We start from the raw sequence: 21,457 nt of genomic DNA on the forward strand, positions 1-21,457 counted from the left end.
GGATTTGTGAAGAGTCGGGTTTTGGTTTCTCCCTGCACCGCAGTTGGTACAGCCCTCACCGCACACGCATGTGGCTAGGAGCTAGCCCGCGCGGGGCGGTCTGGGAGTCGGAAGCGCGCGGCGGAGCCGGGTGAAGATTGTCGCGGGCCCATGCAGGACGCGGAGAACGTGGCGGCGCCCGAGGCGGCCGAGGAGCGGGCAGAGTCCACGCGGCAGCAGCCGGCCGGTCAGCCGCCCCCGGAGGAGGAGTCGGCTGGACCTGGAGCGCCCGAGACGGCGCGGAGCGAGGAAGCTGAGGAAGAGGCGGCGGCTGGGCCGGAGCCTGAGGTGAGTGCCGAACCGACTGAGGAGGCAATCTCTGGCCTGGCTGCATCGCCCCCGCCGCCGCCTACCGAGGAGCTTGTGCCTCAGTCCGAGTCTGTGTCCCCGGGAGAGCAGCCCCGCGAGCAGTGCGCCGAGGAGGCGGCCGGGCCCGAGGGCAGTGCAGCCGAGGCCGCGCAGCGCCCGGTGGAGAACGGCGAGGCGGATGAACCCTCCTTCAGCGACCCCGAGGACTTTGTGGATGACGTGAGCGAGGAAGGTAAGAGGTGCGAGAATGGCCGTGAAGTGGAGGAACCTCTGTCTGCAGTTGGCGTTCTCGCGTGGGGCGGTGCTGCGAGTACACGGGTCCAGTTTTCCTCTCTGCAGAGAGGGGTCCTGGAGAGATCACTGGGAGCCAGTGATCTGCAGCATATCCGTACATTTGGAGAGGGGTAGTGACCAGAGCAGGTTCCACGTTGGCCCAGTGTGCATGAGGAGCAGCTGGGAGCATAGGTAGGCAGGACCCCTGCCTTCCAGGCCAAGTTCAGCGGAGCTGACCAGCCAGACCTCTTGGCAGGTTGTGCCAAGTCAGATGCCTTTGCATCCCCACCCCACAGAAATGTCTTAGTAGGGCAGAACCTGTCAAATCCCATCTGCTTCTCGCTTTTTATCCCTGTAGGTTTGTAGGGCAGACCACCTTCCTTTTGTTGGTAGATTGCTTTTTCTGATTTTAGCATCGCTGGTTCTGCAACTTACTTTGCTTTTTTTCCTAACTGTGGCTTTACAGGCATTATTTCTGCTCCCTGCCTGGGAGCTTCCTTGCTGAAATGACTTCTGATGATAGATTTTTTTTTTAAGCTCTTTTAATTCTCCGAGCTGGAATTGCATCATGCATTTTTTGTATGTGTCAACTAACTTAATACCAAAGTGGAAAACACTCTACTGTTGAAGGAGATGGAGATATATCAAGTCTAAAGAACCAATATAATTGTTAATTTGACATTTTAAGGGGCCACCAGTTACTTTCAATATCATTTTATTTTATGAGAGACATTGTAACATGAGAAATTTTTTTTTTAAAAACATATACTTTGAGACTTTAAGAGCTTCTAGTCTGTGCCTGTCACTCTTGCAAAAGTGCATCCTTCCCTTCAAGTGGGGTAGGCTGCTGGGCATTCACATTAGTCTCCTGCCCAGACCAGTTGTGTCTTCAACATACCAGTTTTTCTTATGTTTTAAGATAACTACTAAATTTTCCTGAGTGTGGTTGCCTCTGCCATAGAGCCTGTAATCCCAGCACTCCAGAAACTGAGGCAGTAGAAGTGCCATGAATTCAAGGCCAGCCTGGACTACATAATGAGACCCTGTCTCAAAAAAAAAAACACCAAAAAATCCTGTTCTAAGATAGGTGTGGGCCTGGGGATATAGCTTAGCAGCACAAGTGTCTGCCTGGCAAGCATAAGATCCTGAGTTTGGTTCCCGGTAGCCAAAGGAAAAAAAAAAATGAGTGTGATGAAGGGCTCCTGTAATTTGAAGGTCATTTTGTTTTTCAGTTTTTTGAAAACAAAATCTTGCTTCGTAGTTCAGGCTGACCTTCAATTCACTACGTAACCCAGGTTAGTGTCCTGCCCTGGAACCTGCCTCAGCCTTCTGGGTGCTGGGATTACTGGGATGTGCTACTACTCCCAGCTCTTGGTTGTGTTGTTTTTTTTGGAGACAGGGTTTTTGCTGTGTAGTTCTGGTTGGCCTTGAAGTCTCTATTGGGCCCAGAGTAGGCCTGAATTGGCTATTCTCCTGCCTCAAGCTTAAATTTTAGTTGAGATTATAGGTGTTTTTTGAGTTGTCTTGTTTTTGTTGTTTTTTTTGTTTTGTTTTGTTTTTTTGCTATCCCCAGTTCAGGTTTTTTAAAAGTATTTTTTGATCCCATCTGATTCACAGATGATAATGTGTATTATTCCCAGAATTTGGTGTTTGATAGTCAGGGAATGGTAGGCAACCTGATTGCAGGGATGTCTAGGCTGGGTGAAGTCGTGACTTCTAGGTGCCAGAGTGGTCCCGGTGTGTGTATTCTTGGCTTGAGTGACACAGCTGTCTCATCCTGAGGAACTAGAACTCAGTAATCTTCCAGCTTTTTTCCTGCCTCCTGGTTGTGGTGTGCCCTGCGGGATCAGAGGGGCCTGGAGAAGGTAAGAGAGGATCTGCATTCCTCTCCAAAATGGACTGAATTTTAGGAAAAGCGGTGTGGAGTTTGCCTTGCCTCTCCCACAAGAGTTAATTCTCTCCCACAGTCACACCTTAATCTTTGTCTTTCATTCTGTTCACTATTTCAGATGCTTCTGTTGTTTGGCTAGAAAATACGTGATCAAAATTTTTAGCTTCAAATGTTTTCTTTATCTAAGTAGTGTACGTCTACATTTTTCCTGTTTGGTTTTGAAAATTTTTTCCTGGAGCCATTGGGAGTCCAAGAACCAGGAGTACCTGATAGCAAGATGGGCCTCACATTGTGTAGTTACTTTGTTCGCTTCTAGCTCTGGGCAAATTTTTGTTTTACAGACTAAGTAGACGCTCTGAGCTTGTGGGAAGGAGTCTATAGTTTGTATAGAAGCTGAGCTTTTTATGGTATAAACTTGTGTAAGTTTCAAATTAAGTTTAATAGGTCATTTAATTGTATGCCTAGCACCTTTTAAAAGTATCCCAGAGGTTTTGCTACAGCATCATATAAAAGATTTCTGGCACTGCTGATTTTGACCTGCCACATTCCTTGCTTTTTCCTTTTTGTCTGATCTCAATTTTAGCACCTTTAATATTCAAGTGGCTGTTACTTGGGAGAGGAAAGATTGCTGGGGAGGACCCAGGGCCTTGCACATGCTAAATACTCACTGAGCTACATCCACAGCCCAGTGGCAGTTTTTAAGGTAACTAATTATTCATAAAGTGTTGAAATTAATTCAAAATAGTTTATGACAGCTTGCTACTTGAAACTATTTACCCCTTTTGAACAGATATGTTTACTATTAAGCTAAAGAACCAGCGCCCCGTCCCTTCTTTTTTCTCTTTTTTTTGAGACAGGGTCTTGCTGTCTTGCCCAAATTTTATAGTTTTTCTGCCTCAGCCTCCCCAGTAGCTTGAATTTCAGATGTGCTCCACTATACCCAAGTTGAAAAAACACTAACTTTTTGTTACAGATAACTTAAACACAAACAATGGTAACGGTAACAAAAAGATTGCATACAGGAGTGGAGAGAATTCAGTTTTTTAGCTCTTTGGGGGGTTTTGTTTTGTTTTTAAATTTTAATACTAGAAGCAGAGAGAAAATAAACCCAACATAAACGAAATAAACCTCACTCTGCCAAAAGACATAACATTGCTTCTTGACAGTTAATTATTCACAGCTTTTACACTTGATATGGGAGACAGGATCTCATCAGGTAGTTCAGGCTGACCTCGAACTTGCAAGATCCTCTTTGGACTGGCAATTGCTGGAATTAGGTTTTCGATACCATGATTGGCCACTTTTTTTTTGGTCTTACAACTTTGCTCTTATCAGGCAGGTACTTGTGCTGCTGAGCTAAATCCGCAGCCCTTAGGCCACTTTTTAACTTTTGAGGACAAAATAAAAGTGTTTTGTGATATGTCATTTAACATGTTGAAATTCTGGAGTATAATTAAAAAATTAAAGTGATAATTGATTCCCAGAAAAGAAATTCATATAGAATCCAAAAATTACCTAGTAATCATTTTGGCTGTGTTTACTAATGTGGTTTCGCCTGCTGAGTTCACTTTGATGGCAGCTATAAAAGGTGCCTTTCTTCTCTAGGTCCTCCAGTTTACGGGTTTGTAGGCAAGCTATCCAGGGTTAGGATATACACAGAACCATACTGAGGAGATGGAGATTTGCTTCATTTCATTTGGGTCTCACTTGCTGCTCTTGTGGCCGCCTCTACCAGCGGGTGGTCAGATGTTTTTAGGGACGCCCGAGGAGGTTCTTGGTCCCAAGGCTTGGGGCTGATACCAGCCTCACACAGAGCAGCAACAGAGTGCCTTTGGGTCACTGACCAGTTGGGTTTTATAACATGAACCTTCTGTTTTTCATTCTAGCTGGCTGTTTTATGAAAATGAATCCATTTTAAGAACTTCGAATACTCAAGTTGTGAGCTTTAAAAGCAGGTGGCATGAGTGTAGCACATTTTGAATCTTTAGGTATATAAATTAACATGTGAAACACATGGAAGGTAGTGAATACACACCATGTCTTTTAAGCACCATCCTAAGCATTTCTACACTTAATGTCTGCCATCATCCAGTGTTTCTTGCTTTCCTGTCTGGCATTTCATCAAGTCAAGGACATCATCGCTTGCAAGATACATCTCTTTTTCTTTGTTTTTGTTTTTGAGAGTTTTCCTGTGTAGTTCAGGTTGCCTAGAACTCACTGTGTAGCCCACATTGGCCTTGAATTCACAGTGATCCTCTTGCCTCATTTTCCTGCATGCTAGAATTAAAGGCATGTGCCAACAGAGCATGGAGTATACCTCATTATTTTGTGTATCACTAAGAAAAAGAGAAAATGCTATCAATTACATGCATAGGAGTTTATATATTCTAGCTTATTTAGTTAATTCTGTGGTTGGCCAGGCTTGTCTTGAACTCACGATTTTTGTGCTTAAGTCTCCCAAATTGCTGGGATTATAAGAGTATGCCAGAGTCTCCTAGTTTAGTGTTCTTACCTTGATATTTTCCATATAGTAGGAAGTACATTTTGCTTTCTTATCTACAACGTCTAGTAATTTTGGGACTTGGAAAGTGATGTGTTTCGGTATGTTAATGATATGACTTGCTAAGTGGCTCAGGTTGGGTTTGAAATCCCAGAGTACTGGAGTTACAGCCTTGCACTAACATTTAATTCATGAGTTCTTTTAGTCACAATGAAAGCTATTAGACCATTCATATTTTGCTATGGATATTTGTTCAGTACACCAAGCTAATACCTGGTTGTGATGCTTAGTGGTTTGTTTTTTTGGGGAAAAGGCTTCAATCAGGCCACACTGTGTAGATCAGGCTGGACTTAATGTCACTATGTAGCCCAGGCCTTGAACTGCATAGTACTTCTGCCTCTGCTTCTACCAACTGCTGGGGTTATAGGTGCATGCCATTACACCTGGCTGTTTCTTGGTTTGTTTGTATTTTAAAGATCATTTGACAGTTCTCTCCCCTGTACAGAATTGCTTGGAGACATACTCAAAGATCGGCCTCAGGAAGCAGATGGAATTGATTCAGTGATTGTAGTGGACAATGTTCCTCAAGTGGGACCTGATCGACTTGAGAAACTCAAAAATGTCATTCACAAGATCTTTTCCAAGTTTGGCAAAATCACAAATGATTATTATCCAGAGGAAGATGGAAAGACAAAAGGGTGAGTTTGTTGTCTCATTTCTGAAGTAGCATTTGTGTGCTGGTAATGGTTATCCTTTGTGGAAACCTGTTGTACACCCATGCTTTACCGAGGTAAGGTTATTGATTCAGGTGCCAGCTCAGAAGCTTGTGGAGGCTGAGATTTGGGTCCTGGGTCCTCAGTACTGGGGACACAAGACAGCTCTTGAGTTACAGTGTGAGCTGGCTGAGAACTTGTGAAGAATCAGGACTTGATTCTTAATTTTGCCCTCAGAACATTAATTGACAACTCAGGTGTGTCCTAGGTAAAAATTTAGGCTGTTCTGGAAGCTGGAAGAATTTTAAGAAAATTTTGCACATAGAATTTTGTTTTGACCTTTTTTCTCTACATTTGAACATCTGAATTGAAGTGCATCTTACAGTTTAAGTGAAAGTGTTGTATTGCCAGTTAATTAGCAACTCTTAGTACTTCGCAAAATGTAGCAGTGCATCTTTTAAAAACTGTGGTGCAGCGGGGCTGGGGATTTAGCTCAGTGGCATAAGCACCTGCCTGGCAAGTGCAAAGTCATGAATTTGATCCTTAGGACCAAAAAAAAGAAAAAGAAGAAAATTGTAGTGTAGGTATATGACCTGAGGCTTGCCTTTTCCTTAAAAATTAGATCTTCCATGTCAATAAATTTCATTCTTTTTTTTTTGGTGGTTCTATAGCTTAAACCCAGGGCCTTCATCCTGAGCTACATCCCCAACCCTCTTTAAAAATTTTTAAATTTTGAGACAGGAGACAGGGTCTCACTGAGTTTGCAGGCTAGAGTGCTGGGATTAATGGCGTGTACCGCCATGGTTAGCTTCTTCATTTTTTTTTTTTTCATTCCACTTTTTGTTTTGTTTGTTTGCAGTGCTAGGGATCAAGCCTATGCTTCGTACATGCTTGGCCAAGCACACTACCATTGAGCTACAACCCCAACCTTCTTTGATCCATTGTGAATGCTGTGATATTCTATTATCTGTGAAGTGTCCATTTTCTTGTTGGTGGACATCTAAACATTGTCATGTATCCATCATGTTCATGTGCAAGTGTGAGAGCTTCTTTGTCATATATAAGAGCAAGATTGTTGAGCCATGTGCAGTGTATGCCCTTTGTGCCATGTGCAGTGTATGCCCTTTGTGCCCTGGCCAGTGCAGTGCAGGTCGGAGCAGCTGCTGCTGGCAGTTGATGATGGAAGCTGGTTTGCTGCTTCCCAGTCCCACCAGAGACTTCTTGAGATCACAGAGTAGGTTTGTTGGGAATGTGAGAATAATAATGTTCAATTTTGTTTGGTGGCTTTTTGTTTTTGATGGTTCAGGGGATTTAACTCAAGCCTCCTGCATGATAGGCAAATGCTCTGCCACTGAGTTGCATACACCCTCAACTCAAATTCATTTTTTGTTCTCTTTCTTTTTTGAGGCAGGGTCTGTGTACAAGTTGGTAAGTTTTGACTTACATAAATATCATGAGTCTATCCACAGTCAAAGCTGTTTTCAGACAGATGTGGTGGTGGAACCTTATAATCCTAGCCGTCTTGAGAGACTGAGGCAGGGGGATCATAAGTACAAGCCCAGGCTAAAGCAATCTGGTGAGACATTGTCTCAAAAAATAAAACAAGATTGAAGATGTAGTAACTCCGTGAAGAAGCCCTGGGTTTGATCCCCAGTACTATTAAAAAAAAAAAATGCTGACACATTTTTGATAACCTCTAAATTGTAACTGAGATTACACTGGCTCTCACAGGATGCCATTCGTGTTTGGGAAGCTGTTCAGCCTGTGGATTGTGGTTTAATTCAGTTTGACTGCCTCAGGGCTGTGGTAGTAGATACTTTACAGGTGAGGTCTCTGGTGTACGGAGTGTCACCTGCCTGAACTGACAGCCTGCATGCGTGTACGTTGTCTGCTTTCTTACTTAAGGTATATCTTTCTGGAATATGCATCTCCTGCCCACGCTGTGGACGCTGTGAAAAATGCTGATGGCTATAAGCTTGATAAGCAGCACACGTTCCGAGTCAACCTCTTTACTGATTTTGACAAGTGAGTTCACACTTGACTTCAAGAATGTGAGCACTGACATGTGTGAGTGGTTCATTGCCTTAGTGGGTGTGGGTGGCTTTTCAGAGTGTCAGACAAGAGCAGTGCTTTCATGTTTGCCCTGTGTTCCTGGCCAGCAAACCTCTCACCATTGCTTAGACCAGCTGAGCACTCCTCTGTCTGTTCCTCCATTTGAACCCCTGTGGGCAGAGTAAGGGGGACCAAGCTGCCTGGGTGTGTACCACTGATTGTTGACATTGTGCCCTCCCTGTCACCGCCAAATGGTCACCAATTGGTACTGCTTAGCAGTTGCCCTCTCTCTTCAGGTACATGACGATCAGTGACGAATGGGATATTCCAGAAAAACAGCCTTTCAAAGACCTGGTAAGTGTGTGCCATCTGTATCTAAGTTAACAGATATGCTGGGTATCTTGAGATCATGAGCGGCTATGAGTAAAATACTTGCCAAATTTGTCCTCTGAAAGGAGTAGCTATGGGTGAGTTTTCTTGGGTTAACATTGATGAAGTGTTACTAAATCTCTTGCTTTTGGTTCTTTTCAGGGAAATTTACGTTACTGGCTTGAAGAGGCAGAGTGTAGAGATCAATACAGTGTGATTTTTGAGAGTGGAGACCGGACTTCCATATTCTGGAATGATGTGAAGGATCCTGTCTCAATTGAAGAAAGAGCGGTATGTGTTCGTTGCACTGACCTCTTTTCTATTTCCTTAAGAGAGAAAAACTATTTGAGAAGCTAGTAAAAGAGCAGTAAGAGTGTTTCCCTCTGAAGTTACTTTCTGAAAACAACTTTTATTCCTTTATTCCTTCTGAAATAAGTTTTGAAATAAGTTCTGAGAAGTGAAAAGTAGATTCACGGTAGAAGAGGAAGGGTCTCTGTATCTGACTTTTTTGTTGTGGTAATGCTGACCTTCCTTTTCCACAGAGGTGGACAGAGACATATGTGCGTTGGTCTCCCAAGGGCACCTACCTGGCCACCTTCCATCAGCGAGGCATTGCTCTTTGGGGGGGAGAGAAATTCAAACAGATCCAGAGGTTCAGCCACCAGGGGGTTCAGCTCATCGACTTCTCGCCTTGTGAGAGGTGAGCTGTTGGAGAAGCAATTACGTGGATGTGTTCTTTATTCCTGCCTCGTGCCAGTTTTCTGTAGGTGATTTTTAAACCCTTTTGTTTTATGATTAATTTGAAATTTAATAGAAAAATTCAGAAAGAGCCTTGTATACTTCTCTGTTGAGATTCTCCATTTAATATTTTATTGGGTTTGTTGTTATTTCTTCTATCAAACACCCTGTAAGCATTTTCCTCTAAGCCTTTTGGGAGTGTCACAGTTCCCCCATCCCACTTCACATTCTAAGGTTTCAGCGCCTTACATCAGCCACAGCACAAGAACATTGCTTAATGTCTTGACTCTTTTAAGAGAGAGACCACATTCACATAATGAAGAGTCTTGCTGTATGGCTGAAGCTGGCCTTGAACTCACTAGGTAGCCCAAGTTGGCCTTGAATGTACAGCAATCCTCTTGCCTCAGCCTCCTGAGTGCTGTGGTTACAGGCATGCACCACCATGCTTGGCTTTACTTAACTTTTATTATAGTACCTTTTTAGAAATGTTCTACGTTGATTTCCTATCTTGCATAATTTATAAGTTAATCTTAGGCATGCATAGAAAAAACAATACTATATGTACAGGGTTTGGAGTTCTGTGGTTGTGCTAAATGAGCCTCTCTCTTACAGATACCTGGTGACCTTTAGCCCCCTGATGGACACTCAGGATGACCCTCAGGCTATCATCATCTGGGACATCCTTACTGGGCACAAGAAGAGAGGTTTTCACTGTGAGAGCTCAGCACACTGGCCTATTTTCAAGTAAGTAGACCACAGCAGTGGACTCTTTGTACCTTTTCTTTTTTCATTGTTGTTTCCTGGAACTTCTTTTCTTCTTCTTAGGTGGAGCCATGATGGTAAATTTTTTGCAAGAATGACAATGGACACCCTTAGCATCTATGAAACTCCTGTGAGTGATTTTAGTGATCTGACAAACTAGTCTGTCCATCGCTCATAACCAGCAGTACGTGTGCTAGAGAAGGTAGCACTGCTCTTTGATTTGAGGTGCAGTGAAGAGGAAATGCAGCTTAGAGTGTGCAGGCCAGAGTGTGCTTCCTGCACTGCTCTGGCCCTCAGTGCGGGATTGAGCTGAATCATGCTTGCCCTGCCGTGGCCGCTGCAGGAATTATATAGGGTTGGGGATTCATAAAATCCTTGAGAGGAATACCTTTTACTGCTGGGATGGATTATCTTCCAGGTCATCTGTCAGCCTGAGTACTTCTGTTGCTCCCTAGGCAAACTTGCAGCATTAATGTGTCAAAAAAACTTATTATTATAAGTAGGTGTGGTGGTACACACATGTAATCCCAGTTATCCTGGAGGCTGAGGCATGAGGATTACAAATTTGAGGGCAGCCTGGATAGTTTAGCACAACTGCGTCAAAGTAAAGGGTTTGAGAGCCGGGTGTGATGGCTCACACTTGTAATTCTAGCACTTGGGAGGCTGATGCAGGAGGATCGTTGCGAGCTCAAGGCCAGTCTGAACTGCATAGTGAGACCCTGTCTCAAAAAGACAAAAAAAAAAAAAAGTAAAGGATTTGGGATGTAGTTCAGTGGCAGAGCATCCCTGGGTTCAGTTCCCAGTGCTGCAATTTTTTTTTTAATATGTGCAATTGAAACATTTGTACTGTGCACTCAACAATAATCTTTCTTTTGGACAGTCTATGGGTCTTTTGGACAAGAAGAGTTTGAAGATCTCTGGAATAAAGTAAGTGAGTGTTTCTATCTTGTCTGATTGTGTCTGGGTGCTGTAACAACACCACAGTCTAGGTGGCTTCATACAGCAAAATGTCTTCCTCTCCATGTAGGGGCTGGAAGTCTGAGGTTTGGCACCCGCAGACTCTATCTGGTGAGGAGTTCCTCAGAGGTGGGCTTCTCCATAATCTCAGGTGTTGGAAGGGGCAGTCCTCTGGAGCCTTTGTAGGCTGAACAGGGCCGGGGGTTTAGCCTAGTGAACACTAGGCTTTTTCACTGGGATCCCTCTCTTTTGACCAAATTATCTCCCAAAAGCTGCCTCTAATGCCATTATCTTGGCGGTTAGCATTTCAGCATGTGTATATTGGGGATGCACATGCTTGACCCCCTGCAGTGGTTTGACTTGCTATCCCTCTTACCACTCAGCTGTTAGGCAGCCAGAAAGAAGCAGCACTTGTTGGGGTAAACCCGAGGATGGTGCAGTTGTTTTCCCCAGCTACCACTGCTCATGTTTGCAGCATTTCCACTTTTGCATACTTACATAAACCTGTTAGGCCTGAGAGTCTCAAGCTGTACCTGCGTTTGACCTAGAGTGGGGTTACAGGGCTTTTAAGGAAGTACCTTGGGCAAAGGATCTCACCAGATGGCTTTGGTGATCTGTGGGGGGCTGGTAAGCATCAGTGAGTTGCAGCTTGTTAACAGGTATCAAATGGGTATGCTTTGATTTTTGCTTTTGTTTTGGTAGCAGGGATCTAACTCATGATCACACACTTCCAAGGCAGGCACTTATACCACTGAGCTAAATCCCCAGCCCCCTCAAGTGGGTATGTTTTTATCCAAATGCCCCGGGACCAGTCAGTCATGAAGCAGTGAGGTGCCAGCAGTCCAAGGACACTGATGTGTCTTCATCCTTTTGTTTTTACATTCTTAGGTACAATTTGCATTTAAAACTAAACCAGGATGTTGGCTGTCAGTAAAAACAAAACAGAGAGACTGTAGCACATACATACAAAAAATGTTTTCTTGTGGATAAATAATTACAGCAATATTCCTAGATGATTTAAGATGAATATGGGATCTGCCCATCTTCAGTCTGCTTAACACTTTTGACCAGAGGGGTCTTTACCCATTAAAATCTTTTTTAGGCGGAAGGGTATTGAGACAAGGTCCTGCTCTGTAGCTCTGGCTGTCCTTGAACACCCTATGTAGCTTAGGCTGATCTCAGGCTTGTTGCAATCCTCCTGCCTCCCCTTCCCGTGTGCTGGGATAGGGGTGTGCCATTATGTTCTGCTGCTGCTACTTTTTTTTTTTGGTACTGGGGATCAAACTCATGACCTCGAGTTTGCCAAGCAGGCACTTAGCTGCTGAGCTAAACCCCCGGCCCTGTCCAGCTTCTTAATTAATCTTTGAATAATACAATTAGTTCTATCAGCCTCAAATTTTTTGAGACATGATTTGTCTTTGTAGTTCAGGCTAGCCTCAAACTTGGAGTGATCCTCCTACCTCCTGAGTGCTGGGGTTACAGACATGGATCACTGTACCTGGCTCATCAGCCTAAAATTTATCTTGTAGCAGGAGTATGTGGTGACTCGGAGTTGGGTCATTCTGACAGTGGGACAGTAGGCAGGGTGATTAACCTCTATCTCTACTGCTTCACTGTTAAAATGATGGGACTGTGTCCCAGAGTCATGAAGACAGCTGAACTGCAAGCAGACTGCCAGGAACAGGACTCTGGTGTGGTCAGCTCTTTGCTTTGGAGTCAGTGTGTCCACATGGAGCATTTATACAATAAATGAGTTTTGTTGTTCACCCCCGCTATTCCGTTTTATATTCAGTCTTGGGTGATGTTTTATTTCTTTGCCCTGCAGAGACTTTTCTTGGTCTCCTGGTGGTAACATAATAGCCTTTTGGGTGCCAGAAGACAAAGATATTCCAGCCAGAGTGACCCTGATGCAGCTTCCCAGCAGACAGGAGATCCGAGTGAGGAATCTCTTCAATGTGGTGGATTGCAAGCTGCACTGGCAGAAAAATGGAGATTACCTGTGTGTTAAAGTAGACAGGACTCCAAAAGGCACACAGGTAAGTGGATGCCAGTGGGGATAGATTTTTGTTTAAGTTGGTTCTAAATTGTTTTGCTTGGAAGCTGTTAATGGATATTTTTTACTGTTGAAGTTTGTGGATTATTTTCAGACCCACCTGGTGTTGAAAGCAGTTAGCTGACAATATTGAGAGGTCTTGGCATATTCTAGTTGAGGAGGATAGCTGCTTTTCTCAGTGAAAAATCTCTGGGCTTTAGCCTCTCCCACTCTTCCCTCTTAACAATGGAATGGAAGCTGAGGCCTTTGAACTGAGCTATAATATCTCCAGACACCTTCCTCTCTTTTTAAATACCTAGAATAGCGTTCTTTACATGTACTGCACCAGATTTCTTTGTTTTCATCATTTATTGTTTATAAGTACAGTGGTGCCTCCGTTCACAAACTTAATTCTTTCCACAATTCTGATTAAACAAATTCTGTGGCCAGAATCATGGAAAGAAGTTCATGAACAGAGGCACCATTGTAATTGCCTGGATTTTCCTTCTAATGGAGATTTTCTTCTTCCTGCATTGAACTTCTTAATTTGAATCACATACTATTAAAGCCAATTCATTGGCCACTACTAATTCCGGAACATTTTTATTACACCCCCCCCCCCCAAAAAAAAAAACCTTAGCTGTTAGCAGCTGCCCCTCATTCCCCTCTTCACCTGTGATCTTTGCCTTCTAACTCTGAACTTCCCTTTCTAGACTTTGCATTTGATGGCATCAATCTGTAGCCCTTTGTATCTGGCTTCTCTCACTTCTTGTGTCCTCACAGTTCATGTGTGCGTCTGTGTTTTGTTCCTTTTTGTTGCTGATGGGTACTCTGGCTGGTGGGCAGTGTTGTGTTCATCTGTTCATACACTGGCAGTGGCGCCCTTCTCATTGGCCCATGTGCTGCCTTTGATCCCAGAGCAGGAGGTTCCATTGTATCTAAATCATTTGGTGCCATTGACAACTACCTAAGGCACTGGGGAATTCGGTCGGTTTGCTACAGTGTGTATCTGGGAGCTCTTGTGTGCATGTAGGACCTCTGGGCAGCCCCTTGAAGTAGAGTCCTGAGCAGAGTGACCATGGCCAAAGCCTGCTACAGCCGTGTCTCTTCATTCTCCATAGCTTTAGGAACCACTTTCTCATGAGGGTACGACTATGATCATTTCAGGTGTCATGTGTTTGTTTGGCACATGAGTTTAATCTTTATTGTTATGTTCTTTCAAGTCTTTCTTCATGCTTTTAAGAATCCCCAGAATGTCAACCACATCTTTGTTTTTGTTTTTTAATAAACAGGGTGTGGTCACAAATTTTGAGATCTTCCGCATGCGAGAGAAACAGGTGCCTGTCGATGTGGTTGAAATGAAAGGTAAGTTTTAGTAGTCTGGTAGCCAGGTGGACCTTCTGTGCTGCTTCACGCTTCCCTTCCACACCGTTGCTGTGAACTGATTGAGCAGGTGCTTTAAGGCTCTTCCCCGCTCGGAGTTGCAGCACATGTTGGAGTCCCAGTTTTGCTCTTGCGCTTTCCAGTTGGGGTCCTTGTTTTCCAGTTGCTGATTGAAGGTCCCCCCTTCTTTCCACCTCTGATTTGCAGCAGAGGATCATTGTTTTCATACGTGAGGGTATGAGGGTCTTCATTTTCTTAGGATATGAAGCAAAAATCTTACATGTGAAATATGTTTTTGGGTTAGTAGAGGTGTTTTTGTTTTTGTTTGGTTTTGTTTAGTCTTTTTAGGGCCTCTTGGCTTGACCCCAGGACTTAATGCATTCTAGGAAAGTGTTTTCTACCATTGAGCTACACATCCGCAGTCCTCTTTATTTCAAGACAGAGTTTCATTAAGTTGCCCAGACTGACCTCAAACATGTTTCAACTCCTGTCTCAGCCTTCCAGAGGGCTAGGATTTCCAGTGTATGCCATCATGCCCAGCCCCTTTTTTTTTTTTTTTTAAACAAAAGAAACATTAACTATGTTTCTCAAAGCTTACTTTCCTTCCCTTGCCTATCTAATGCAAGCTACTCAGTGCCATGTTTCTATTTTAGCTGCGCATCAGCATTTCTTTACTTTGGATTTGTGTTTTGTGACTGAAAAAAGGAAGTAGCTCAGAGATGAGAAGATGTGCCTCGTAGCCACGTGTCAGGGTGGAAGAAGCTATAGTCTTCCTGTGCTAACACAGGCTGAATATAGATGATGTCCCTGAGCCACACCAGATGTCAGCTTGTCCACGGTGTGTGTGATGCATGGGAAAGCAGTAGTCTCTGGGAATCAGGGAAGGTTTCACACAAGATATCTCACAAAGGTTAAATCCCCTGCTTTTGAACTTAAAAAATGTGCGCCTCTTCTTGCTGTCACTGGCTCTGTGGTCCTTGCAGTGATTTTTAGAATTTGAATTTTTTCCCCTTTGGTTGACTAATGAATATCATTTATTCTTAGTAGTGAGCGTCTTAATTGATGAAGATACTTTCACAAATGTTCACAAAGGGCATTTTTTTGATCTCAGAAACCATCATAGCCTTCGCATGGGAACCCAATGGTAGTAAGTTTGCCGTGCTCCATGGAGAGGCGCCACGTATATCTGTCTCCTTCTACCATGTCAAGAACAATGGGAAGATCGAGCTCATCAGTAAGTGGTTGGTGGATCTGGGAGCCTCTACTTCTGCCACGTCAGGGTGAATGGTTGGATGTGGCTACTGCCCAGGAGGAGGGAGTGACTTACCTGGGGACACTCACTGTAAATGCTTGGCTGTGGGTTCAGGTGACACTGTGCCTGGTGATGGGTGTGTGGCTGCCAGAAGGAGACGTTGGTCATGGTGCAGCTTTTGAGCCGTCTAAGCCTTCAGCTCAGTCCTTGACCACTGTTCTGAGTGACAGTAGATCTGCCCTTGGGCACAAGAGTCAACTTGTAGACGTGGCTCCTTCTTGCCTGGGTTAGTCCTCCTGTCCCAGGGTATATGGCAATGTCAGGGTGGGTTCTGCCCTAGGGTGGTGAGTCACCCCACTGTTCTCCCCTGAAAGGGCCTTGTCATTCCCACTTGCGTGGTAGCCCTGAGGATAGCTGCCTCTTGCGCTGTCCCCTGTGCCCTCACTGCTCTGCAAGGATCAGCACACACACAGACTTGAAAGGTGCTAGGGGATTGAGCAAGCAGTGGCTGCTTCACCAGTGTGTCTCATCCATGGGGATTTATGAGGGTGTCTCAGGCTATGCTCCTTCACTCCTGAACCTCAGTGTACCCAAGAGGGATTCAGGTATCTTAGGAATCACTCTGTTTTCACTCTGCTGCAGCTTAGCAGGAACAGTGGGCTGTGCATCACAGACTTGGTTGTAGTATTTTGGATATAAAGATAAAGGCAGGGGCCAGGGATTTAGCTCAGTGCCCGCCTTGCAAGAGTGCAATCATGAGTTCGATCCCTGGTACCAAAAAAGATAAAAGGCAGTTCCATAGCCAGGTGTGGTGGCACATGCCAGTAACTCAAGCACTCAAGAGGCTGAGGCAAGAGGTTTGCCACAAGTTTGAAGCCATTCTAGAGTATACAGTGAGATGCTATCCCCAAAAAACGGCATATGAAGCTATAAAATACATGCACAGAAAGGTGCCCTCTGTCTGCCTTCTGAGTTTTGTGTGTCATATGCCTTTGTTAAGGCTGGTTGTCAAATTTTGTGTCATGTGGATCCTACAATGTGTCAGGAACCATCAGGACTCACAGAATGAATGCCGCGGCCCCCCCCTCCCCGCCACCACCAGGGATCAAACTTATGACCTTGCGCTTACCAGGCAAGTGCCTAAGCCACTGAGCTACATCTCCAGCCAGAATGAATGCTTTTATTGCTTTTCAGTGCTTGTTGAAGTGGGTGTGAGGATCCTGCCCCACAGGGTGATGTTACGCCATTGCATCTTCTCCCCCTCCTCACATGTCTGTCTGTCCTTAGAATCTCCTGATGCTAAAGAGGAATTCACTGTAGCTTATTAACAGCCTGACATGCAGTCATGGGTGGTGTAGGGGATGCAGTCCAGGCAGGAACTGTCCTTAATTGTGGGACCAAGCATGTGTAGAAAGATGATAACTTAGTTTCTTTGACGTCACAATTCAAAAAAGGTATTGGGAGTCTCTAGAGGAACCCATGTTCTTGTTAGGGTCATGATTCTGATGAGCTGATGGGCTGTGTGTACTTTTAGGTATGATAAGTACAATACTTATTGTGGAGGGGTCCTTTGTCCACTTGGCTTGGGAAGTTTTTTAAGAAAATATTGTAGCTTTAAAGTACCCCTGTGCTCCCTTTTATTCCTTTTTTAAGTGTGGCTCATGACCTAAACTGTACCTAAATGCTAGGCCTTCTGAAGTAGTTTTCAGAGGTAACTGGTCAGGTTAATGTGTCAGCGGGTCCCAGCTGTAAGTCTGTTTTTACCAGACCATCCCTAGGGAACTTTGCATCTTGGCTGTGGCACAGACTCACAAGCACTTTTTTTACTTCCAGAAATGTTCGATAAGCAGCAGGCAAATACCATCTTTTGGAGTCCTCAGGGGCAGTTCGTTGTGCTAGCTGGTCTGAGGAGGTGAGTCCCAGCGTCTCTGCCAGCTGCAGCCACGTGCTGGCCAGGCTCTGCTGGGTCTCAGCAGGGCTCTGCTTCCTTGAGGCTCTGTTGGGGAGAATGGGACATTGTCTTTCCATTGTGTATCCATCACAGGGCTGAGAGTTGGGTGAGGAATTTTGAATGCTCTTACAAATGTTCCCCTGCACTTAAAAAAGATCTTGCTGGCCATCCTGTTGGAAAACTGAGTCTTCTACCAGGACAGGCATTTAACTAGACAGCTGGGTGACTGTCATTACTGCTGTGATTGGTATAAAGATGAGAGCTTACTGTCTCTTTCTGTTGTTCTAGCTTAAAGTAGAACCATTTGACACTGCTTTGGAGTTCCCTGCTCTGTTGCAGACTCACTGCTGTAGTTTAGGAGGGCTGGCCAGCCTCCCATAACACTTCTTCAGTGATCACAATGCATGGAGCCTTATGTGCCCTGTTTGTATATGAGTTCCCTGTGTCACACCCTCCTTCTGAGAATGTCGCCATGATTGTTCTATATAAATTCTGCTGCTGAAGCAGAGGGTTGGGTGCTGTCAGCCCACAGCCTGCTCCTTGGTCCCTTTTGGGACACTGGTCCTTGTGGAAATGTGGGAGGTTTGACTGTATGCTATCTCCACAGCATGAATGGGGCCCTGGCATTTGTCGACACCTCAGACTGCACTGTCATGAACATCGCAGAGCACTACATGGCTTCTGATGTTGAATGGGACCCCACTGGACGCTATGTGGTCACCTCTGTGTCCTGGTGGAGCCATAAGGTAAGGTGAAAGACCCAAGTAGCCATGGCTGCATCAGACTGGCCTTGTGGGCTGGTGGTGGTGTGCAGGGCCTTCAAAGAAGGAGCACAGGCCTTTCCTCCCTGCGTCTCTCTAGCTGTCAGAGAATGTCAGCATTCATGTTTCTGACTCCCGAAGAGCAGCGGGTTGGTGTCTCAGGGCAGGGAAGGAAGTGTTGACAGTGAACTAGTTTGTGCAGCTAGAACCTGTGAGATCACATAGAGTAATTCTGTTTAGTGAAGACAATGAGTTTTTAGGAACATCCACTTTGCAGATACCCTGGGAATAGTGTCTTGAATAGGGTTATTTTTCTCTTGCTTTCTTGTTTGTTTTGTATTTATTTTTGCTGGGGGGTGGGTATTGGCTGGTTTTTTGATTTGTTTGTTTGTTTGTTTGTTTTTTGAGAGGGTTCATTTTTGTGTTACTGGGGATTGAACCCAGAGCCTTTGCATTGAACTACATCTTTAATTCTTTACTTTGAGACAGGGTCTCAATAAGTTGCCCGAGTTGTTCCCTGCTGTCTCTCAAATGCCCAGGGCATCCTTTGGCAGATGCAGTGGCTGCTGCTGTTGGCTGTGTTGCCAGCCGAGGTTCCAGGATGTTAGTCTCATGTGACCTGATAGAGCAGCTCAGGGTTCCCCCTGCTATTTTGTAGGTGGACAATGCCTACTGGCTGTGGACATTCCAGGGACGCCTCCTGCAAAAGAATAACAAGGACCGCTTCTGTCAGCTGCTGTGGAGACCTCGGCCTCCGACACTTCTCAGCCAGGAACAGATAAAGGTGTGAGCTCCTCTTCAGGCTCGCGGTGTGGAAGCCACTGTGGTGGTGGTGACTGGGGAATAGAAATGAGACATTTTTAGGACTCCTGGCAATGCAAGGTGGGCAAGTGGGGAAGAGGAGCTTCAGGGTAGTCAGGATGACCCAGAGGTTGTGCCTGGAAGGACTGCATGGATTGGGGCTGGAACACAGCCTTGGGGACTCATGCAGACATGGCTCTTGGGGAGTAGGGCGGTGGTACCTGGCTAAAGTGAAGAAGTGAGTGTGAAGCCCAGGACAGAGCTGCTGCTCCATGCAGTGAACTCAGAAACGAGGGACAACAGGACTGCGTTCAGAGATCTTCTGGTCACTGAGGACAGAGACTCTGAAAGTTGTGTTTGTAGTTCTTGTTCTGAGTGTTAATCTGAGTGACTTGTCTTTGATTCAGCAAATTAAAAAGGATCTGAAGAAATACTCGAAGATATTTGAGCAGAAGGACCGTTTGAGCCAGTCCAAAGCCTCAAAGGTGAGCCTGATTCTGGGGGCTGAGGGGGCAGCTGAAGGCAGCTGCTGTCTGGGGCATGACACAGGCAGGCCACTGTTGGGCAGCGAGGAGAGTTCTGATCCTCACCACCAGCATGTTCCCTGTCTGTGGGGTGGACCAGCAGGGGCAACTGGAGACCAGTCCTGGTCCTGGAACAGATGGCCTGAGTGGCTCTATCTGTTGGTGTTATCTTCTCAGTTACATAAGTGGTGGTGGTGGGATGTTAGAGGAGGAACATGGGAACAAGTGTATCCCGCACACAGTTCCACCCTGAGCGTCTTTTTCTATTTTTTTTATTTTTTATTTTATTTTATTTTTGCTTTGTGGTATTAGAGATGGGACCTAGGACCTTTGCACTGAACTGCATTTCCCCAGCCATATTTTGTACTTATTTATTTAATTTTGCCTAGTCACACTGAATGGCCCAGGTTGGGCTTGAGCTTTTGTTCCTCCTGCCTCAGTCTCCCAAAGTGTTGAGATTATAGGTGTGCACCACCACCCCCAGGTCTGAGTATCCCTGTTTGGATGCATTGTTGGGTTATCCACTGATTAGGTGTGGATCCTTGCGGAAGGACATTCTTCTCTGCATTGAGAGCTTGCTGATGGGAGTTGTGTTCTGTAACGCCTCTGCACTTTGTCCATAGGAACTGGTGGAAAGGAGGAGAACCATGATGGAAGACTTCCGGAAATACCGGAAGATGGCCCAGGAGCGCTACATGGAGCAGAAGAATGAGCGTTTAGAGCTGAGAGGAGGTAACTGGCAGGTTCTAAGGCTGTGCAGAGAGGAGCAGTGCCCTCTGCTGTGTGCCAGTGCTGGGCACAAAGCCTGCTTCCCATCCCACTGGGCCCTGTTGGTGAGGATCCACCTGAGAGTCAGCCTTCTCTCTCACTTCTCAGGAGTGGACACAGATGAACTGGACAGCAATGTGGATGACTGGGAGGAGGAGACCATCGAGTTCTTTGTCACAGAGGAGATCATTCCCCTTGGGAACCAGGAATGACCAGAGCACTGTGGTGAGAAACAAACTCCCTCGCCCCAGGGGAGCACCTGTGAACTGGGGTTTCTCTCTGCCTCACTGGGCCACCAAGTAACAGATACCTGTGTAAGATTGAGAGGCCAGCTGCAGGGCTGCAGGGCTGGTACAGTCTGGTGTGTGGGGTGTACGAGGGTGTGCAGAGCCCCTCCTGGGGGTCAGGAGGTAGCATTGGTAGATAGGCAGGTGCCTGAGGTTAAGGAGGAGCCGTGGCCAGGGAGACCTTGGTGATTGGTGTGAAGGGCCAGGGCAGAGGCAATGGCAGGCGTGGCTGGCTCCACGGAGCTTTGCCAGGGGACAGCCTTGAGATACCTTCCAGGAAGGAGAGTGGGCACAACAGCGGTGACTGCCTGTGTTGGCTGATGCCAGTCAGTTCTGAGGTGGAAGCACAGTAGGGACATCCAGGGCTCCGAGGGCCCTGGGGGATAGAGAGGGCTAAGCCATGTGGCCGGAAATGCTCAGATACTGCCTGGTCTCTCTGGGCCGAATAGTTGTGGACTCGAGGCTGGCTCCACACCGGGGGTCACTGTGGTCCTTGAGACTGAAGCAGCTCTCCCACTCTCCTGGCCTTGTAGTGCCACGGCTGTCGTGCCTACTCTCAGGTGGGTGCTGCTGCTGTGGGTCCTCTTCACAGCAGGATGTAAAGTAACCAGTGATTCATGTTTCAGGTCACTGTGCCAGGCCCTGGCGCCAAGGCTCTCCTGCAGAAAGCCCGCACAGCTCCTGGGTTTTTACCTGTGCTTTCTTTCACTCCACTGTGAGCACACCTGGGATCCTTCCATCTCGACACGATTTTGTGCCTTTAAACCCCTGGTGTCCACAGTGGGCAGTTTTGGGCACTGCTTTGACTTTCTCCTGTTTGGATGTCATCACCGCCATGATTGCACCTGGACTCCGGCTGCAGTGCTCCTGTGGCTACTCTCCTGCTGTAGTGGTGTTTATAGGGGTTGCTGCAGCTGAGTGGTTGGTTACTGTGTTGGAGGACTGGCCCTGTGTAGGCTGTGTCAGGTGCATCCTGAAGACCAACTGGGAGCCACCCAACAGCTGTCCAGGAAGCACTTGCCTGCGCCTGCCTTTGGGGGTGGCAGGTCCTCTCGGCAGGCTGACCGTGGAAATAAAGCAAACCTGTATGAACAA

At 45.8% G+C, this 21,457-nt stretch overlaps 1 protein-coding gene across 1 annotated transcript; it reads left to right on the forward strand.

The window, feature by feature from the left end:
* The first annotated feature begins 67 nt into the window (after positions 1-67).
* Positions 68-21,457, forward strand: Eif3b (eukaryotic translation initiation factor 3 subunit B). Its single transcript, XM_003470053.5, has 19 exons — positions 68-580; positions 5,518-5,710; positions 7,631-7,750; positions 8,074-8,131; positions 8,309-8,437; positions 8,689-8,846; positions 9,497-9,628; positions 9,710-9,776; positions 10,527-10,573; positions 12,429-12,639; positions 13,928-14,000; positions 15,130-15,252; positions 17,104-17,182; positions 17,829-17,967; positions 18,641-18,766; positions 19,191-19,268; positions 19,931-20,039; positions 20,184-20,300; positions 20,989-21,457. The coding sequence occupies exons 1-18, from the start codon at positions 151-153 to the stop codon at positions 20,285-20,287; spliced, it is 2,376 nt and encodes a 791-aa protein (XP_003470101.1). The 5' UTR covers positions 68-150; the 3' UTR covers positions 20,288-20,300; positions 20,989-21,457.

Source organism: Cavia porcellus, unplaced genomic scaffold (genome assembly GCF_034190915.1).
Source record: "Cavia porcellus strain 051 isolate PalLab524CR breed Dunkin Hartley unplaced genomic scaffold, mCavPor4.1 scaffold_23, whole genome shotgun sequence".
Lineage (NCBI taxonomy): Eukaryota > Metazoa > Chordata > Mammalia > Rodentia > Caviidae > Cavia > Cavia porcellus.